General features: G+C 39.2%; 1 protein-coding gene across 3 annotated transcripts; it reads right to left on the bottom strand.

Annotated features, from left to right (window-relative positions):
* Window positions 1–380: 380 nt before the first annotated feature.
* On the bottom strand, window positions 381–19336 carry PUS7 (pseudouridine synthase 7; the record flags this gene model as incomplete). 3 transcript variants are annotated; one of them, XM_080624466.1, is made up of 15 exons in its annotated part: window positions 381–517; window positions 1257–1348; window positions 2194–2323; window positions 5353–5454; window positions 6438–6564; window positions 7442–7602; window positions 8015–8076; window positions 8366–8491; window positions 8719–8847; window positions 10499–10576; window positions 11818–11929; window positions 16197–16341; window positions 17266–17367; window positions 17463–17559; window positions 18972–19336. In XM_080624466.1, the coding sequence occupies 15 exons, from the start codon at window positions 19334–19336 to the stop codon at window positions 381–383; spliced, it is 1965 nt and encodes a 654-aa protein (XP_080480592.1). The 3 variants fall into 3 exon arrangements, with proteins under 3 accessions (XP_080480592.1, XP_080480594.1, XP_080480593.1); XM_080624468.1 differs by having other exon boundaries at window positions 16179–16341; window positions 17475–17559; XM_080624467.1 differs by having other exon boundaries at window positions 17475–17559.
* Between the last annotated feature and the right edge of the window lie 1637 nt (window positions 19337–20973).

Here is a 20973-nt window from a genome sequence, read left to right as displayed (position 1 = left end):
TGTTGTACCTTATCTGCCTAAGCTGTCAGTTAATGTGTGTGAAGAGACTCTAAAGTGTGCTGAACTCATGAAAACATTGTTTGCCAAAAACAAGGCAAGCTAAACATTCTTCCAAGTCTGGAACTATTAAAAGCCCATTTCTTAAAGATGCATCCATATTACAGCTCAAGCAACTTACTCATTAAAAGCACCAGTCACTAAGATCTATATTATGTTACAGCCACCATCTTGCAAATGACTACTGAAGTGAAATGCTAGCACTAATAAAAACTTAAAAAAATACAAATCTCTTACAACCAATCTTTAAAGAGTTGTGCAGAACACGTTAATAGGAAAACACTTTTCCGTATGTTAAAATCCCAGCGATCTCTGCAGTTTGCTCAGCGTAACCAGGTCGTATTCAGTTGTGTCTGGTTCTTTATGCTTGTGTCCATTTTCAGGACTTCTCGGATCGCCATGGTAGCGTAAGTGGATGGGGGAAGAGAGAACTCCATCTTCAGTGCCCTGAATTTACCGTCTATCGTAAGAGGGAAAAGGAGACACAAAGCAGGAGAAAGTTCAGGGCATAAATAAGCAATGAGTGTCCTGGATGCCATGTAATGACTGAAATTTTCCACAAGCAAGCCCCCAACCCATAAAGCAAAACAACCATCACCACACTCCAATTTACAATCCACAGTGGAATTTCATAAAACAACTTATTTGACAACTTCTTTTTAACATTCTCTCTCAGCAGGAAGTAGAGTTTTGGAGATTCTTGTCTTTTAAAAGGAAAATAAACCTTTGTTCTTTCCCAACTGAACTCTTGGCCTCTCCACTTTTTCGGAGCAGCAGTGTCAAAAGACCTTGTGACCAGGGTTGGATATCTAGAAAAAACTTCCACTGAATTCTGTTGAGTATTTGACTCGGTTTCCTGTGTTCAGCCCAAATAATGCATGCTCTAGCATATAGACAATTTGTGCCTTGATTCCACCTTCATGCATTTCGCAAACAATTCCTGCTAAGCATTTACTCAATTTTACAGTTGCCCATCAGAAAATGTCACAGTCGATGCAGATCACTGGAAGAATTGCTTGCACTCCTGAGACATAACGGTCCTTATTTAGACAACCAACTTTAGGTATCTTTAATACCATTGCTTACCAGTCTAGTTAAATGAAAGCTCTTCCTTAAAAAAGGTTTCCACATGTAGCAGTTCAAAGCAACAGCCAGATCAAACTTCTATTCTGCAAACATCAGCAGGGAAATCAGCTTACCTGTAGGAAGAACTGGTAATGGTTTTCCTTCCAGCTTATCCAAATCTGTAGTAAATAATGGGATTCTGGGGTCATCATAGGCTACTACCTCCCTTTATAACAGAAATAAGATTTTGTAATTATTAATTATTTTATTACTTTATATAAAATTAATAATTACTATAACAGTATTTTTTATTGCTATTCCAACCTGGCAGTTACAACTGAAATGGAACTGATTTTCTAGTAAGGTAAGGTGGCGTTTATGCTGCAATAACTGTTTAAAATTGTTTAACTGCAATAAAGCTTTATGTAGAAGCCTTGCCTCTGATGAGGATTATAAAAGAAATTAATAAATTAGTGAGAAGTTTGTTTGCATAACCCACCTGCTTTCCCTCAGAGGCTCTCAGGATTAAAACAAAGTGTAAATATTTGTAGTTTCTGTTTCCCTGTGCATCAGTGATTGTCTTTCTGCACATTTCTACTATCACCTGTTTAAATCACTTACTTGATTGCCTTATGACAACTAGGTTGGATCTCTGCAACAATGATTTAGTAAGTTTAATTGACAGTCAGGGAATTGGACACCAACTTTCTCATAGAAAGACTCAAAAAAACCACGTTTTGAATATTATCTGTCATAGTTTCAACATAAATAATTATCTATGAAGTGTTCAGGCAAGCCCATGCAAGGAGTGTAATAACTAAATAGATGTCTTGACACTCAAGCACCACAGAACCAGAGGACCAAGGAAGAAATAAGGCTATGGCTGCCTAAAAAACATAAGGGAAAAGCACGTATTCCCTTATATATGCTTTCTCCTTCCTACCAATGCTTCAGTCTACAGATATCCCGTAGGTCAGCCTAATGGTTCTTGCACTTAAGTCATTCCACATGTAGATTCATTTAGGTCAATGCTGTCAATTCAAGTGTAATTTCCTTTATCCTCCTACTCACCAGTTGACATTCTGAGGTCGAATGATAATCTTTCTGTATGCTCCAGAAAGGGAATAATCTCTGATCTTATGCCTCATGTTGTTGATATCAAGATTGTCAGCTACTAGCATTTCCTTGTAGGCCTCCCCAACTGCAAGAAAGAAAAATATTTAATAGGAGAGAGCTTAGTGCCGCTGATCAAAACAGCCCATTTTCATGGGTCATTCCTTCCTTTATATGTAGCAGTTTTTAGCATAAATGGGATAAATGTTGCACAGAAGTTTAAAAATACTTATTGCAAATCTTGTTTGCTTCTACACCCTGATTAGTAGAGGCACTAGCCAAGAGAGAATCTTTCAAATCAGAATTTCAGCTGAAAACAAAATTTACAAAGTATTTTATTGACATTTGGTTGAGATCCCACATGCTTTCCAATTATCTTCACATGACTGATCTCAGGTATACAGATTAAAAACAACACGGGATGGACTGCCCATTGCTCTATCTCTGAAAAAGCAGCAGAGTGAAATGAATTAAGAGAGCCCTGAAAGAGTCAGCAGGGATCTTTAACTACACTGCCCACAGGAGGAGTAACTCTAGTACAGTCTGGCATCCTTCAGTAAGGATGTGTGCATGCACACCTGGGGAAGACAGGGAGGGCAATGGAAATGCAAGAATACTGCAGCTAAAATGCTGTCTGGTGCCTTTGATTAGCAGTGCAATCACTAGCATTACTTCATGCAGTTGGGAATTTTAAATAGGAAAGCATTAGGCTTCCTGTGGGCAAATCCCAGTATGAATGTATTGAATGTAAATAATTGCAGCTTTTCTTTCCAACCTTTTAACTCAGTGTCGTTCAGAGCCATACCTCCTCACCAACTCAGCTTTATCTTCGAAGTGTTTCGGAAATAGGTGATAAATGGGATTGTGGCTCTGGGACAGGCAGAGTCTCCAGAGACTTGACCAGTCATTTAAGGACAACCAAGTCCAAGAGCAGTTCAACCCAATATTGAAGAAAACAAGCCTACATATTGGTAGACTGGTTTGGCTCAGCAGGGGACTCATGATCAAGCTCCTATGTAAGGACACTACAGTAGGTGAAAGCTAGGGCCAGCTACAAAGAAGGAAAACACAAACATTGTCCAGACACGTAGGGATGATGTTAGGAAAATCAAAGATCAGCTGGAGTTGAAATCAGCAACAGACATCAAGAGCAACAGGAGTTAAACTGCAGTACCAGGAATGAAAGAATAAAAGGGAAGAGTTGGCCTGCTGCTCATCAGGGCAGCTGGCCTAGTGACAGACATAAGGCTGATGTTCTCAGTGCCTCTTTTGCCTCAGTCTTGATCAGCAAGGTCTTCCAGGCCTGTGTTCCAGGAGGCAAGGTTCAGAAAAGAGGGGGACTAGCAGCAGGAGAAGATTATACAGGCTGAGTGGGTTGGCTTGTGTCATGGTAAAGCTTTTCTCTGTCATCTCTGAAAGATCATGGAGATCTGGGGAGGTCCCAGGTGACTGCAGGAAACCAAGTGTTGCACCCATCTTCAGAAAGGGCAAGAAGGTTGATCTAGGGATTTACGTACTTGTTGGACTCACTTTAGTCCCTGGGAAAAATAATGGAGCTAATCCTCTTAGAACATATTTCTGGGCACACAAAGAATAATAGTGAGCATGGTTTTACTAAAGTGGGAAAAGGAAAAGAAAAGCAAAACAACCCACCAATCTTACTGCCTTCTATAATGAAACTATTACAGCTGTAGATGAGGTGAGAGCCATAACTTTTGCCTACTTTGCCTTCAGCAAGACTGTCAACGTGTTCCTGCAGAAACTGGATACAAGGATGCTGTCATCCTTGTATCCAAGGTTAGAACATTACAGTGGGTGGACTGCTAGACAAGTAAAGAACCATCAGGCTCATTGTCTCAGAGGATAGTCACTACTGGTTTAGGCACTACCCAGAAGCTCATTGCAAGCAGAGTTCCTCAAATACTTTTATCAAGCACACATGGAGGAGGAGCTCGAATTCACCTCAAAAAGTCTGTGGATAAAATCAGTCTGGGGTGGTGGCAGTCGATACACTCAAGGGCAGGCTGCCATTCTGGGAGACCTCAGGAAGTTCAGCAAGGACAAAGTCCTGTACCTGAGAGCAATTAACTCTGCAGTGGTACAGGCAAGGGGCCAGCCCTGCTGATTGTCACCTGAGACTCCTTGTCAGAGTGCCCTGGAGCAACAAAAGCCAATAGCAACAGGAGCTTTGCCAGTAACTACACCAAGAAAAGCAACTACTGCCCTTTCCTGGGCACTCATGAGACTGCACTTAGAATGGTGTGTCCAGTACAAGAGTAGATGCCAATAAACTTGAATGAGTCCAATTGAGGAGCACCCCAATGGCCAGGGATGTAGCCCATGCCCTGTGAGGAGAGTCTGAGAGACTGGCTGTCTTTAGGTTAAAGAAGAGAAGACTTAGAGGAACATGAAGACTCTGTGTTCCTGAAAGTTTCAGCCAAAGCCCCGAGCAAGCTGGCCTGAATACAAGCACTGATCTTACTTTGACCTAAAGACTGGACCAGAGGGCACCCTGAGGTCCTTTCCAATCAAAATGATTCTGCAACTCTATCCCTTAAAAATAACATCATGCTCCATGCAGATTAATTACAGGTCACTCAACCTACTCTTCAAAAACAATTTAGATACAATACACTGTATATACAGGAAATGAAAGATGCTCTTTTTAAATTATTATTTTTTTAATGTTCACATTGGTTAATATTTAATTAAACAGATCTGGTTCTTTTTCCTAACTTCAGGCATTTGCTTGGATTACAAATTCTAGAAGTTTAGTTTCTTTTCTAATTTAAAAATTAAATGCATGCACTTTGTAAGTAACATTTCACTGTTCTGTTCCCCTTGTGCTGAAATAAATAATTTTCCCTCTGTAAAAAAATGCATTCTTTGGAAAAGCTACTTGCTAAAAAGAAATATGAAACAGATTTATGTTACATGAAATGAGTATGCAAACTATAAGTACCACAGTGGGAGAGGGTGACAGTAGATCAGAGATCTGAAATAGTGTGTTATTTTAATGGTGACCAAGGTTGCATAGATCTGACCTTCCTTTTAAGGAAAATATTAAAGCAGACTTACATTTTCTGAGTAAGTATATAAGTTAAGAGTCAGACTTACTTTTGTGCTTTGGATAAATAACATCAAATCCAGGCAATGGCATCACTACATCGTGGATAGTGTAGTTATCAACATCTCCTTCTTCGATATGAACAGCTGTGGCTACAGTCAGGACAGAAAAATTAAGTTACTGGTACAGATGCCTGTGACAGGTGACACTGGCTAAATTTAAAATGAACCACGCGATTGAAAGAAGACCCCTTTGAGAGGGGAAACTACTGCATTTTATCTCCACTTAACAGACAACATTTCCAAGAAAAGAGGTAACAGTCTTCAAGGCTGTCACAGTTACCAACAATCACAGCCTGGTTTCCAGTGACTTTTAAAGGTCAAGGAGTTTATAGAGAAAATAGCTGTATGGGGTAGTGCACCAATATTTGATACCGTGCTCTACACTAACAGGTGTGACAAACCTCATCAGTTATCCAGGTGTTTAACTTCAGTGACTGTGGTGTTGCTGTTTATATTTGATAATGGTTTGGTGACATGGTGACAAGGTTTAGGGTGAGGTGGGGGTTGGAACTAGATGATCTTAAGGTCCTTTCCAACCCTAACTATTCTATGATTCTATGAATGGAGTAAGGACTGATAAATGAACAGTCCCCTTACCAGGCACCAGGCATACACGAAGGAGAAATACTGTGGATATTCTCACCCCAAGGAATACCAGAGCAAATACAAGTGAGGAAAGTTTAATAGTGGAGCCTCTGCTTTACAAGATACTAATGCAAACAAAACCTTCTGTGGTCAAAACATCTGTAACATCCTTCTATAGTTCTCCCTAGCTCAACTACGTTTGAGTCCATTCTTGCGAACAATCAGTCCTTCATAGTCTCTCTTCCCTATCCAACTATTTGGAAACACAAGCAAACCAACAGCTCACAGAATTTACTATCTAACTTCAGATTACTTGCAAAATTTGATGAAACCTACTCAGTGGATTCAGAAATCAGTGGAGCAAAATGGATGAGGGGGAAAGAAAATACGTAAGCAGTGCCACTTGAACGGGTACTCCTAGGAACACCTTATATTCCTAGGAATTTGAACTACACAGCATCACTGGGTTTTTATTTCTCTGATATTACCTCCTTTAAGTGTGAGATCTCCTGGTACAGCTCTAAGCCCGTATTCTTCTATTCTCTTGCTCACCATATTATTCCACACATAACTCTGGTAGCTATGAATATACATTAAGCGATTATTTCTTGGTATCTAGAGGTAAAGAAAATATAAAAGTGAAACATTAGAAATATGTATTTTTAGTTTTTTCTTTCAATCAGAACAAAAAAGGCATATTTGAAATGTTACCTTTTTCAGGAACAAGACTTACATAATTTCTTGGTATACAGATGTGACTTGTGTTCATTATTTGGAAAATGGGTATGTGAAGAAATAATGCTTTTACATGTTTGAAATCTACATAAATCCCTCCTGTGCTTAAATAAATAAAGCTTTTTAATCTTTTTTTTTCATTCAGCAGCTCATAAAACACATGGGGCTATTAGGCTGTTATAAAGCACTGGATTCCTATTCAACCTCCCGAAATCTGAAGTAGATTTTGCAGATGTGAAAGCACACTGTTATTCTAATTACCTTCTTCATAAACAAGAAATTATCCCTTGGCTCCTAATGTGCCCAGTAGTTTGCTGCTGATGAGGTATTTTCTCCAAAGACTTGATCTTGATTACAGCACTTGAAAATGACAGTGAACCCACCACATCTATGCCAGGCTCAATCATTAGCATACTTACCAGTTTAATTTATACTTTTAAAGCAACTCTGATACTGAACTTTTGCACAATTCTCAGATCTGTGTTATACATGGTTATAAGCTAGAGTCTAATTGTATTGCTTCCAACATACAGGAGAGACTGTTGTACAAACTGGAAAGCTCATTATGCATGCATTAATTACAGATGTTGTCAGTTACCATGCGGCAATACCTCAAGCAAAAAAGCAAGGATAAACATAAAGATTTTAAACTTAACCCTCTACCCATCAGGCATCTATGCGTCTATTTCAAATTCATCATGGTACCATCAAAAGAATGTTTATTCAAGCAAATACCCCACAGCACTTTTACACTCACTATGCCAAATGCAGAGATTATGTTCTTCATTCCATACTTTAAGAGTCCACGTAGAAGCTGTCCTTCCACGCACCTTTTTACAGGTAGTTTCTTGAGGGCTGCTGCTGGATCTTTAGTCTTTGCCCATTCTTCTCTGCATTTCACTAAGTATCCCTTCTCAGCTAGAACAAGGACATGAAAATATTTTAACTACACAGCAAAAAACCACCCACCTGACCTTTAGTTAAAACAGCTGAAAACTGGAAGTTTCAGTCATAGTAATTACACATATTAGCAGAATCACAGAACAGTTGAGGTTGGAAGGCTTCACGTGGAGTTTGAGCAGACTCTGTGTATTCAGATCCCTTTTAACCCCCACTGCAAGAAACTGCACAACAAGGAACGGGAAGAAAGGTGGAGTCAGAAGATTGCTTCTCCACTGCTAAACTGGCTGAAGTTTAGCACATGCAGAGCTGTCCTCACTAACATCTTTTTCCATTAAAAGACTCAAAATCTAAGTGTGTTTTTCCTGAACATACAATTCTTGGAGGAGGAGAAGCAGAAACACCTGATGTGTCATTTTTCAGGCCTTACCTCCTGGTCTTGGTTTTAGTATCAAATCCATTACTTCATTCCAATTGTTCTGTAGAATAGCTCTAAGATTCAAACAAGAAATTGCATTAAGAGCTACATATATTTTAAGGAGATTTAGCCAACTTACTCGAAGAAAGAAGTATCAGTGGTTAGATTTATGCAGTATTACAAGTAGTGGTATTATGCAAGATACCTGCTGAAGCAAGTTCTTTCTTGAATCTAGACTTAAAACGGGCATATCCAAGATGGTCGAGAAATGTTCCCCAAAATACATCAGAAGTTATACAGGGATAAAAATAAAATCTAAAACGAACAAAAAGGGTGGTGGGGAGGGATGAAAACAACACATACCTGCCTATCTGATATGTAGGAACAGCTGTGGTTCCGAATCTTTGCATTCCATAGTAATTAATGAATCCAATTTCCCTGAGAGAGTGCATTGCTTGCTCTATCTGGTCATCAGTTCCTGTTATGTTTCTAGCATTAAAAAAAGTTAGAGACAGATAATTAAGGGCTTACACTATTTTGTGATCCCCATAATCCCCATAAAGCTCAACATCAACATTATAAAGCATGTATCAAATTCATCAGACTCCTGCCAATAGGACTTTTCTTCTTTTTTTTAAACATAAGATGCACTGATATCTTTTAACTAAAGGCGAAAAAAATAAAACCTACCAAAGCTGTCTGTACTAACATATTACCTGAGAACAACAGTGAAATGGTTCCCTTGCAGTTCTCCTAATTTCAGTGGATGATTCTTGTAACTGAAGTTTCCTAACTTGAAGTTCATCAAACATTTATTCAAATGAGCAAGTCTTTGTGCAGTGATTCTAAAAAGAAACAGACAACAGTGACAAACACATGCTTAGCAAAGCAGATAGTTAAAGGAATACAGAAATGCTGGCATTCCAAGAGAAAACGCAGTTAAGTCCAGCTTCCCCAATTTTCTGTTGTTGACCTTTCAAAGTATTTTAATGAAACATCTAAAAGAAAATAATAGATAATTCTTAAGGCTACTTGTACAAAAGAACACGTGTACCATGGCAGACACTGTCAGTACTGTCTTTCCCTGTCTGTGTTACAGCAAAAAGCCCTATGTTGCAATATTGATATATATGGCACCCCACAAGCTGAACTCTGCTTTATTTGAGTAACTACACCATGAATACACTCTAGTTAGCACAGTCATAAACACAAAGTTAAGTAATTAGCCTCTGTGCAAGCTTAGTGCAGATGAAATCCAATCTGTCACTGGTATCTGCTATTTTTGTTGCTGGTACTTTCGGAAGTGTTCCCTGTTCTTTGCATCAGAGCTGCTCTTTGACGCTTCTGCTAAAGTTTATCAACAAATTTATCGACTAGCATGGCCAGCATACGGGGCTGGCAAATGGTAACGTCTCCTCTCCTGCACCATCCTTCTCCATGGCTGTGCAAGAGAGTTGGGTACAGTGGCACTATTGAACAGACACCACAGATCAGTACACTCTTCCCCAGTCAACACGCTGAAGCTCTGGGACACAACATCAAATGTGATCATGTTAAAAGTAAACAGAACAGCACCTGAGATGGCTACACCACACGTCTGGTTACTTGTCATCACGTGGCAAACTTGCCTTGCAGCAACAAGAATCTGGGGCTTCTCAAAACTCACAAATTAGTAATTCCTTTTGTATGTGCAAACATGCGCACACGCAAACCACTTGGAGGAAAAATACGAATAATTAAATATTGAATGCCCTCCTTTTAACAGGGATTTGGTCAGATTTCTGTCATTCCTTGGAATTCCTCACTTGAGGAGTGTGGTTTTCAAAGAGTTGTAAATAGTAGTCCAGGTAGAATATTCCAGCTAGCTAAACAGACATTGTAACATATGACTGCGAGGCACTCGTCATCCTCAGTTATGGATGTAACACTAATTTCAAGTGCCCAGAAACAACAGAATTATCTTGGAAAATGACAAAATAAACTTTTTTCTCTCTTAATAGGCTACTTATGATAGTAGGTTAAGGCAGGAAAAATTCCTCATCATATTTTGCCCCTTCTGCCTACTCACAGATGAGCTAAGGCAGCAGCTAGTTGTTCAGAGTTCAGTGAGAAAGAAAATACGACTCCAGCTGGAGGAAGAGGGAAACAAAAGTCAGGAAGGAAATGGGACATAATTTTCATCATGTCATTCTGGTTTTCTGCTGTTGCATGGGAGCCATGCAGCGTAAGAGCATGTAGGCAGTTTCACCCACTGCTTCAGCCAAATAGATGTGGTCAGCCTATGACTCGGAGCACCAATGACTGAAACTACTAGCAACCACCATGGAGTAAAAAGGATTAGAGCATCTTCATTAATACATGATCTTTAGAACATTGAGACCTGAATCTGCTATGTACTACTCAGAATCAGACTGCAGCCTGAGTCTTTAAGGTGTTTACTGAGATACTCAGGCTCTCATGGTAGAAGTGCAAATAATCCAGCATACTTTGACTTACCTGAGCACAGCAATCTCTTGAACTGTTATAGCCCTTTTATCCTTGGTTCCCATGTAGGAAAATATGTTTGGCTTCACTCTTAAAAGCAACAGTAACAGATATTACGTATATTAAAATAGAGATCAAACATCATTTTTAGTGTCATTACCTAGAATTATTAATCTTCTGTATAAAAATAGAAATTATCCATATATTCCCCAGAACTAGCCTACAATTTGACATGTGTGACATCTTCACATCTCATCAAAACACAGGGAAACTTCTGATTTCATTACACATAGACAGATTCACTTTTACCACAACTGTGCTTTCAGAACATGAGCTCTGAAGCACTTCTTTGTATACATTCAGTCATTACCCAAATGCAGAGCTACCTTTAATTTCACTAGAAAAGCCCCATCTATGTCAATTTCTTCCTTAAACTTCATGATATACCACACATGCACGTTACGTGAGAATATGAAAAGGTAATTTAAAATATGATGCACTTCTTTCCTTGAGAGGGAAATTTCCTTGCCTACCACTTCGTAGTTTATAATTACAGGTATGGGCACCAGGGGGTAGCAAGATTGCCATTACATACATGTTTCTACCCAACTACGCGCCTTCCATTCTGTTCTCAAATACAAATACTAGTAGTGTATTGGTTGAGTCTAGATTACAAACGTTTATTTTTGGACAGGAAGGGGGAAGGGAAAAGGAGGGGAGAAGTGGGAAAGTTTCTCTGTGACTAGATCACTGAATTGACCCAATTTTAAAATAATCCTTCCTCTGCAATACACTGTGTTCTTGTCACGCCTGTGGCAAATCTTCTTGTTGCTGCACTTGATGGGATGAAAAGAACTAAGATTGTGTTGCCATGGAGAAATTAATACATGAACAACAGTTTACGAAGTGTAACTACTTAGGAACTGATCAGCATATTATCACAACAATATCTGACAGGTTCATAACATACTTGCATATATTCACACACTGGGGAAAAAAATAGCTTTTAAATCAGGATACGCACATCAAGGCTTTGAGCTGCCAAGCCTTCCTTAGATCTTCAGCTGTGGACCTTTTCCCACTGAAGCAGTATAGGACAGTCCTTTAAATTTGGGGCATTATTTTGTTCCATTCTCACCTCTTTCCAAAATGCAGAAGTGTCAAATTTAATATTATCAAATAACTTTTCTAAAAACACTGGGTACAAACTAGGCAACAGCCAGCACTGTGCTGCTCTTCCGTAATCCTGAAGCGCAACATTTACAGCAGGATGAAACATATACAGAGGGAACACTGAATGTTACCCAGGCTGGCAGAAACAACAGCCTTACCTTAAAAATTTGGATAGGACGTTAATGGCATCCATGGTATCCTTGTTCTCCTTGTACAAGACAAAGTGGCAGTAGCTCCCCCTGGATTTTGGCCAAGAGTGTTTTCTTGGATCTTTAAAAACAAAAGGTTCAAATTTGTAAAGTGACATAAACATGCAAGAGTCAATTTCTGCTAATTTCCATCTGCTTTGAAACAAAAACAAGTTAACTGCTGACAGCAAAAGCTGCAAAAAGACCTTCTCCCCTTCCACTTCTCTTTAATCAATTCTGCCACCTATAAAAGCTTCATTGAAATTATGACAGTTCTTTTGTCATGAAATTATCTACAAATACACCCTACTCATTTAACTGCCATACTGCCTGATCATACTTTCCCCAAACATTACCATTACACTGACTTTCAGCAGTGACAGCCACTCCACATTCTGTCTAGGGCCTTCTACAAGTAATAGATGAGGACCACTGGAGCCCTCTTTGTGGGAAGACTAGTTATTTTTTATAGTTTAACACAAATCTTAATTTCTGTAGGATTTTTTCTGTGTCATGCAAAAGCACAGGTTGTATCTCTACAAAAGCCTAAAAAAAGTATACTCACAAAAAAATTACTTTATTTCTAAGTCCTATGGGACAGAAAAATCTGGCACAATGGAAATATTAACAAATAATTCATGCCAGATACTGTGCCATGTTTGGAGAAGGGCATGGGATGAGATAACTTCAACTCCCGCAGACTAACAACTGATGTGCAATTCTGCACAATCATTTGGCGTTTCCTGGAGAGGAAAGAAAACTGTGAATGTATCTGACAAGCTTTTTTTGCATATAAAAGACCCCAGAGATAAAACCTTCCCTTTACAATCATCCACTGTTGATGGGAAGGGGGACTGATTCTACACAGGTTTAGCAACCAATTTTGAGGTGACTTTGTTTATCAGTTGTTTTATAGGAAAAAAACTAAGGATTTGTTTTGTTTTAAATGAGAAGTCCCTTATCTCTGGGTAGCCACCAAGCAGACGTTCCTGGTGTTGTACAACAAGGGCTTAGACTCTTTCACAACAGCAAAACCTAACTTAAAAAGCCAGTCCTGTTCTAGTAACAAACCCCAGTGCAGGAAGGAAGCTCTTGGGAAATTTTGCTCTTTTCGTTCAGTTAGTTTAATAAAGCCCAGATACCCCCCACAGACAGTGAACATTTAACTTGCAGGAAACATTTGGGTAAAAGGTAGCACCTCTTGCCTTTTTCGAGAAGCTGCCTTCCATACACACGCTTCTGCAAAACATTTTGGATGCTACAGTATAAAATACTATGTGCATAATTTTTAATCACTTAAAAATTATTGCAACACTTGCCTTGTACCATCAGTTTCTAAGCAAAGCCACCCCCTATGGAGTTTCCGAGGACCTAAACTGAGCAGCATGGCCCAAAGCCTGTCAAGAGACCTCATGCTTCTAATGGTCTCCCTTCTGAGCCACCACTGCTCTTAAACACAGTCAATGAAACACTGTGTTCAGCTTGAAGAGCAACATCCTCCACGAAGAACTTGGTAATTCGAAGGAAAGAGAGGAAGACAGAGCATGATTCACAAGGAAAGTCTTCTCCAGTTGGAATTGTTCTTCAGATTTAACTAATCCATCTTGCACATGGTCATTTCAACACCCTTCAAACAGTGAGCTCTAACCTGAGCTAGACTAAAAGGACTCTGTAGATACTCCTTGTACCGAAGGGCTCTTCACGTTCTGGGCATCACAGCCATGTGCCCATCTGCCACACTGCCAGCCATGCTGCAGCTCCAGTCCTGATAGTTAACCATTCCTCACCCGATGCTTCAAAGAATTGAACTGGGTAGGTGGACCAGAGGGACAGATTGCCGTCCTTATTGCTATGTTGCAGAGTCATGTTACATTTTTGACAGTAAAATATTTCCAAGCCCTTTTTCCCAATCTTTCACTGCAACTCAAGGGCTGAAAGCTCTCGTTTGATATCAGGAGGTATCGTATATACTTTTAAAGTTGTATAAAATACATATAGTGGTGTCTGAAATACAAGGCTGAAGGGCAAAGGCCTGCCTTAATGAACTCAAGGGGAAATATACCACAGATGTCAAACAATATTGTCAAAACTGATCATTCACATCACTTGCTACTGACGGACTTTCTCTGCACCGAGTGACTACTGCCTAGAAAATGACTACTGCACTAGAAAAAAGATGCAGCACAAGCCAAATTCTTGGCTGTTTCAGGGAATTTTAAGTATTACTTAAGTGTAGGGGTTTGGGGTTTTTTACAGAATTAATTGTAACTAGTTTGGCCAGTCTTGTCGCTATTTAGGAGGTCGGCATGGTTGGCATTTCATTTTGTTAGCATGAAATGTCAACATCTCTTACCTGTTGTGGTTCTGACCTCTGTCCCAATGCATAGCATAAAGAGCACAAAAGAGTAGCATTTAATTTTTAGACTGTCGAAGGGGTTTTAGAGGTGAACATGCAGGTTTATGGTTATGGGTTTGTTTATGCTTTAGGGAGCATCCAACAATTAGGTGGTGGATGACAGCAATTTAGACAGTTATGCAATGGAATCGTGCAGAGGCAAACAGTGAACATACGGAAAGCTTCAATCGGAGATGCAACAAACTCCATTTGTGGACAATGATGGAACAGCAGATTACTGACAATTTAGTGAGACAGTAGTTGAAGAATTTTGGGTGTAAACTTACTGCATACACAAAGTAGCTTCTAATTTTAAATTTTAGGGAAGTATGTTTGGTAATCTTTTACATTATCAACAAAAATAATCAGGTATCTCAGCTAATATTTGAATACTGTACACTTCTGAAATGCTTCTTGCCTGGGGAACCCACTCAGGACTAAGGCGTGTCAGTGGCTCTATAAACACAAAAGATAAATCTAATCCTGACTAAAAAACCTTGCATTCTTAAAACTACATTTACAAGCATTTACACACACTCACTGAAACTGCGCACATCTCCATGCACAGGCATGTGTAGCATCACAACTTAAGAATCCAAGTTTAAATAGATGATGCTTCTCTGCATCACAAGATGGTGCTCCAGATAATGTTTTAATCCTAGAGACACATCACTAAAGTCTTTTCAGCACATTTCAAATAATTAAATTCTTTTATACAGTATCTCTTAGATCAGACTGGTCAGCTTAATAACAACCACTTGACTGTACCAATGATTAAAGAATAGAAGGAGCAGAAGGAAAAGGTGGAGGTAAAACCATTACAGACCAACAGAGAACAAAACTGGCTGAGGAGGATTTTGTGCTGGTAAGTTACATACTCCATGCATAAAGCATGCAAACATACAAGTTTTCTAAACATGGTTAAACAGGATACATAAACACATTATAATTTTACCAACAAAAAGTACAACATTCCCATATTTGCCTAGAGTAAGCCTTAAAAAAAAAATAACTAAATTGAATGTGGAGATGGTGTTATTTCCAATTTTAAATTATCTCCTTATCCTTTCTCCATCTCCTCCATCTTTAAAACAAAAAGGCTTGGTTTACATACTGTCATTTGTGGTAGGTTGATATGACAGGAATGCTATCACTTTAAACCAAACCAAACTTTAGTATCTTTAGTTAAATGTGCAATATTCTACACATAAACAATCCCTCAACTTACAGCAGCAACAAATTTGCAGTAACATTAAAAGATGTAGAACACATGAATTTATCCCAGTAACCAAAACAGCATTTCATAAGATAAAAGTGGATAATATTTAATTTTGAAAATCTTTCATTACTTTGATTGTTCCAATAGTAACTGTGATTTATAATGAATAAAGACAATTTTCTGCAAATATAAGTAACCTTGGAAGCAGAAGCAGCCTTAAAAATAATGGTGATTATATTATGTTTATATAAACCTATAAACCTGAGACAAATAATAGGTGCTTTTCTCTATTCATGTCATTAAGAATTTTGTCACGGATTTTCAAGACAGTCAAGATTATACTGCCCATCAGTGTAATGCACCCATTTCAATGACAACCTCTTGCTTCCACAATTCACTGTTACACATCCAGGTAAGTTCATGAAAGCTAAATTCAAACAAAACTCTACAAAGCCCCTGCTCTGCCTATTCCCACTGAAACAGCAAAAGCTCCTCTCACTTCTAACACGGTTGTATTTGATGAATCATTTGGAAAGAAAAACAAGTAGAAATTTTGAGACCCTCCTTGCGTTCCTAATCATTACAGACGCACTGCATCAGCTGCAAAGAGGAAAAGGCAAAGCCAGACCACATCAGGAGGTACACTCCACTTGAAGGAATTACTTACTACTGATCCTTATTTTGGGCATAATTTTAGCATTTACTTTACCCAACTACTGTGACACTCAAACTCACTTGCCAGTGCTTTCTTCCCAGCAGCGTGATAAGCAATAATGTATTTTTTTCCATCTCGATCTTCTGTTTTAGTCTCCAGTCCAGGAAACAAGGACTTCACAGCCTGATGGATAACTGTTCTTTTTTCTTTGGTGTCTTCAACTACCTGTGTTAACACACATGCATGCAGAAACCAAATAAAGTAATGAAAAATAGGAGGTATTCTCTCAGAGTTGAATTTTGCATGCTTAAAGAAAACTCACCAAATCACACCAAAGTGGTGACTAGGAATACTTTTAAAAGTCTGGCCTGCTTATTAAAATTAGTTTGAAAAATAATGAATAACTCTGCTGCAAATCCCTGTCTCAACATTCACAAAAGAAAACTCTCAAGATTTATTCCCCTCTTCGGTGCTTAATAAATTTCTCTCTTCTAATGAAATCCCTGGCAGAATGAAGTTTTTCTGTAAGCATTAAAGGGTTAAAAAAAAAGGCTAGATAAGATTATGTACTATGTGAACGCTTATTTGAGATTACCAAATTTAATACTACCAATTTGTGTCCCAAATTTAACTCAATAGTTATTCTTCAAGTATATAGAAGATTTGGATGTTTGAAAATACCAAGTTTTAATTTCAGTTTGCACCTTCTTATTTTTCTTGCTACGGAAGAGTGTATTTATCTTTTCTATTAAATCACTAAACACTGACCTTGAAAATAGTCTTTAGTGTTTCATCAGGGTGGATGTTTTATTTAATCCTTCTTGCATAATTATTCTATAAAACAATACTAGAGAGAAAACTAAAATACTGCAAGGAGATTTTAACACTAAAGGAAATAAGATGTGTATTTGAGTTCATGTGTACAGTCCCACTGAAATCAGAATGACAACTCATACGCATGAACTTGAGTATTATCTGTAAAGCTTTACCTAATTAAACCCTAAACTGGAAATATTTCGGTATTACCTGCTGCATCATGTTCAAACTGCTTTGATACCTTACATGCACTAGGAAGTGTGTATCTCCACTCACTCCCCCTCCCATCCTTTCTCCTTCCCCCCCCAGTTTCTTGTCATTTATTCATTTTACCTCTATGGCAACACTAGTTTCCTTATTCTTAAAAAGCTGGAGCTCCTCTAAACGCTGCTTGTCTTCATCTGACAAAACTGTAAATGTTTCTTCTGATGGGTCCTAATACATATTGGGAGGGGGAAAAAAGAAACATCCAGTAACCCTCACGGAACAACTGTCAAACTTTCAATGGTTTTGCTTTACCAAATATTAACCTCAAAATTTACCTCATCATCCACTGGAACAGTAAAGTCATCTAAATGGCTCACACGTCCATCTTTGCCTATTTCATGGACAACAAAGTCTGAGTATCTGACAGGAAGAAATAAGTATTAAATTTGTAATAAAATGAAACAAAAATCCCACATCACACAAAGTCATTTCCCAAGAAGCTGTTTGCCAGCAGAATTCACTCAATTCTAAATCCACACAATTCAATTCATATGAAAGAAACTTGAACCATGAGAAAGCTGTACCCATTCCCATCCCTCAGAAGGATACCACAAGAACACAGAAGGAAGTCTGGCCTATTTAAACATAGCAGACTTCTTTGCAGATAGCCGAAAACCTGCTGTAGTTATTCCGAGTCATTTTCTTACTAGCTTGCAGAGATCTGTAACATATATCCTCAATCCCAGTCATTACTGACAATTAAGACTCTACTGCATTGATACAATGTGAACACAAATGCATTAACTGTCACTTAAAATAACCTGCAGAATAAAGTACATTAGCAACTCTTACGGAAAGCAAGACAAATTCAGCTTTCATACATTCAGTTATAGAGAACATCCTTCAATTTAACAGTTACTCTATGCCAGCAACAAAGAATTTGGCAAATTTTCAATCAAGTCACTATGTCCAATAATAACATCTAAGAGAGCACAATCTACGTTGGACCTGCTACATAATTTCTAACGAGCATTTGCTTGTAAAGAAGAAAAAGGAAGAAAAAATTCTTAGCCTGTGAATGCTGAAAGATGAATAAAACTTCACCATGGGAGTGTTTCGACTGTATCTCCCAGAAACCCCCATTTGCCATATCTTTGTGCAATATCTTGTACTGGTAGAATTCCTTCCTGAGGAGTGTTTCAGGTCCTCTCTCCTATTATCTGTTGCTGTCTAGACATGCTAGTGACTGGTACCATAAAAACGCCAGGACTAAATTAATGATGTGTGTTATAAACTAGGATCAAGGAAAAACTGTAAACCCACAAACAATTTTAACACCCGGCTACCTTTGGCCACCTCGGTTCAAAACTGGCACATTTCCCAGAAGGAAGTTCAGCACAGACTGTGCTCCCCAGTGAAGGATTATGCCAGCACCTTAATGCTGCATTGAAAGATTAAATATATACTAAATATGTGCACATCACTTTATTATGTAAAATGATCTAAATATGAAGCCAGCATTTAAAAACAGGGACTTCCATTTGTGCAAACAAAGCATCTTTAACTGCTCTGCTAAGTCAGGGCAACAACGATTCTCACTTCAGTGAGTTTTTGTATTTGCATTTTGCTTTATTCAAAGATGTTATTTAATAAAACCAAAGTAAAAGCCCAAATTAAACCTTTCCCTCAGTCTCAGCATCAGGAAAAGAAAGTGATGAACCTCTCACGTGGCTGCACATAACCCAGTTGCATCTTGTGAGTCAGAAAGGAAAACACAGAACAACAGCTGGTTAACACAAGGTATTAACATACATAAGAAGACAAAGAATTACCTCTCTTTCAAGATTCCAGAAAACCCTTTATGAGAACTAACAAATTTAGTTATGCCAACATCACTTTCTGTCAGTCCATGCTTCATCATGTCTGCAAAGCTCTCTGGATCTCCATCTTCATCACTGTCCTCTAGCTCCTCATCTTCCTGCTCCTCACTTTCCTCATTGGGGATTATTTCATTCTTTGTATCCTCAAGCAGAGATTTGTCAGGTTGTTCTGTTACAGTCTCAGTGCTTTGTCCAGAGTCGTTCTCTGTCTTAGACTTCTCTGAGATCTTGTGTCTTTTAACTTCATCTGCATTAGCCACGCCATCCTCAGAGTGAGGACGTTTCAGGGATACACTATTCATTTCTACAGTTTCCATGTTTAAGGCACAGTGTAGGATAGAAAGTCCTGAGGAGCAAGAAGAATGGCTTATTTCTTGTCTGCTTAAAAGCAATATCAATACATAGTCTCTTCACTCCAAGGACTCTGCCCCCTGCAAGAGTTCAGGAAAACCACATAACTTTCTGCATTTTAAAGTTAAACATCAAGATTTTGTACAGCTAGAAACAATATGCACTCGGGAGGAGAGAAGGGAGATGTTAAGGGAACTTAATACCCACCCTAGGCAGCATGCACCCTACAGAAGAGCAGGATCCAATATTTCACTGACCATGTATCACCACCATCAACTACTACCACAGCTGCATCCACACACACAGGCTCCGCTGTCATTAGCAATGTAGTGCCTGAGACACTTCTTGTTCCCAAGCCTTCTATTAAATGACTACTCTTGATTATTTCTTTTTCTATCAAGATTCCATCTTCTAAGGATCAAGAGAGGATGGCTCGATTCCCCCAAACCTGAAGTCTTATCTCTTCCTTTTCTATGTTCATCTCTTCTAACACCCACAATCCCACATGGAACTCAAGGTGGCAGCAATTCAGACCAACAGATAAAGGGATGAGATACCAAAATCATTGAATGACTGGAAATGACAGAACAACAAGGAAGTTAAATGATCTCCAAGAAGAACATGACTACTCACACTGGTAGAGCAGAGCTCTGATTGTTCCCTGGTAGTGTGAGCTGCCACCTTTGTGTCAGCAGAGCTAGCACCTTCAGATCTGAAAAACAGAGGAAAACTAATTATTTGAGAAAGTTTTCAGCTAAAAAAGAGAAAGAGACTATGAATATATGAATGTGATCGTTATAGAAACTGGCCACCTCTGAAACCAGGTATCAGCAGCTGTATGGGGACACAACTACTCAGACAGACAAATTAATAACAAACACAACTGTAAAAGTGTAACCAACCCAGTGACATAACACAACATTGCTATTTAGCAAGCTACAGGAGAGAAGTCTGGTTTTATTTCTGTGTTTATGAAAGGAGACTGGAGTTCCTATAATTAGGCAACCTTTATCCCACACCACCCAACTGGCACACTCATGTAGTGGGGATAAAGTGCAGGTTTTGGGGGCTGCATGGGGGGAGCCCATCAACTGCCCTGTGCTGGTCATGGCCAGTTCCAGCTGGGTCCACAATGGACCAAACTCACCATCTGCCAGAACTCCAACTCACCAGAGGAGCACACGGTGCCTCTGCTCCAGCTTGTTTAAGAAAGGGAGAGGCAGCTGCTGGCAGAAAGTGCAACGGGAAGCAAAGGAGAAGGCTTGTGAAATGCACTAAAAAAGACATGGGAGGAGGCATGGGGAAGAGAACAACTGACGGGGGTGCACTCTTGGAAGAAGGATCTCCACAGGGACACCCCTGAAAGGACTGCAGCATGTCAGGTGCCTACACTGGAACAGGGATACCATGGAGGGGCCCACATGGGAACAGAAGAAATGAGAGAGAAGGAGCAATCTTCCATGGACCAGCCCCAACCTCCTGCACTCCTGCTGCCTCACTGATGGGACAGAGTGTAACCTGGAAGACAATCAGGGGATGGGAGATGAGGAAACCAGAGGAGGGGAGGTGTCTGCAGAGTTGAGCCTGGGGACGGGGATCTTCT

This window comes from Psittacula echo, assembly GCF_963264785.1.
Source record: "Psittacula echo genome assembly, chromosome: 1".
In the NCBI taxonomy this organism is placed as follows: Eukaryota; Metazoa; Chordata; class Aves; order Psittaciformes; family Psittacidae; genus Psittacula; species Psittacula echo.
Note: the sequence above shows the minus strand (reverse complement) of the source record. Positions and strands in the feature narration are given on the sequence as shown.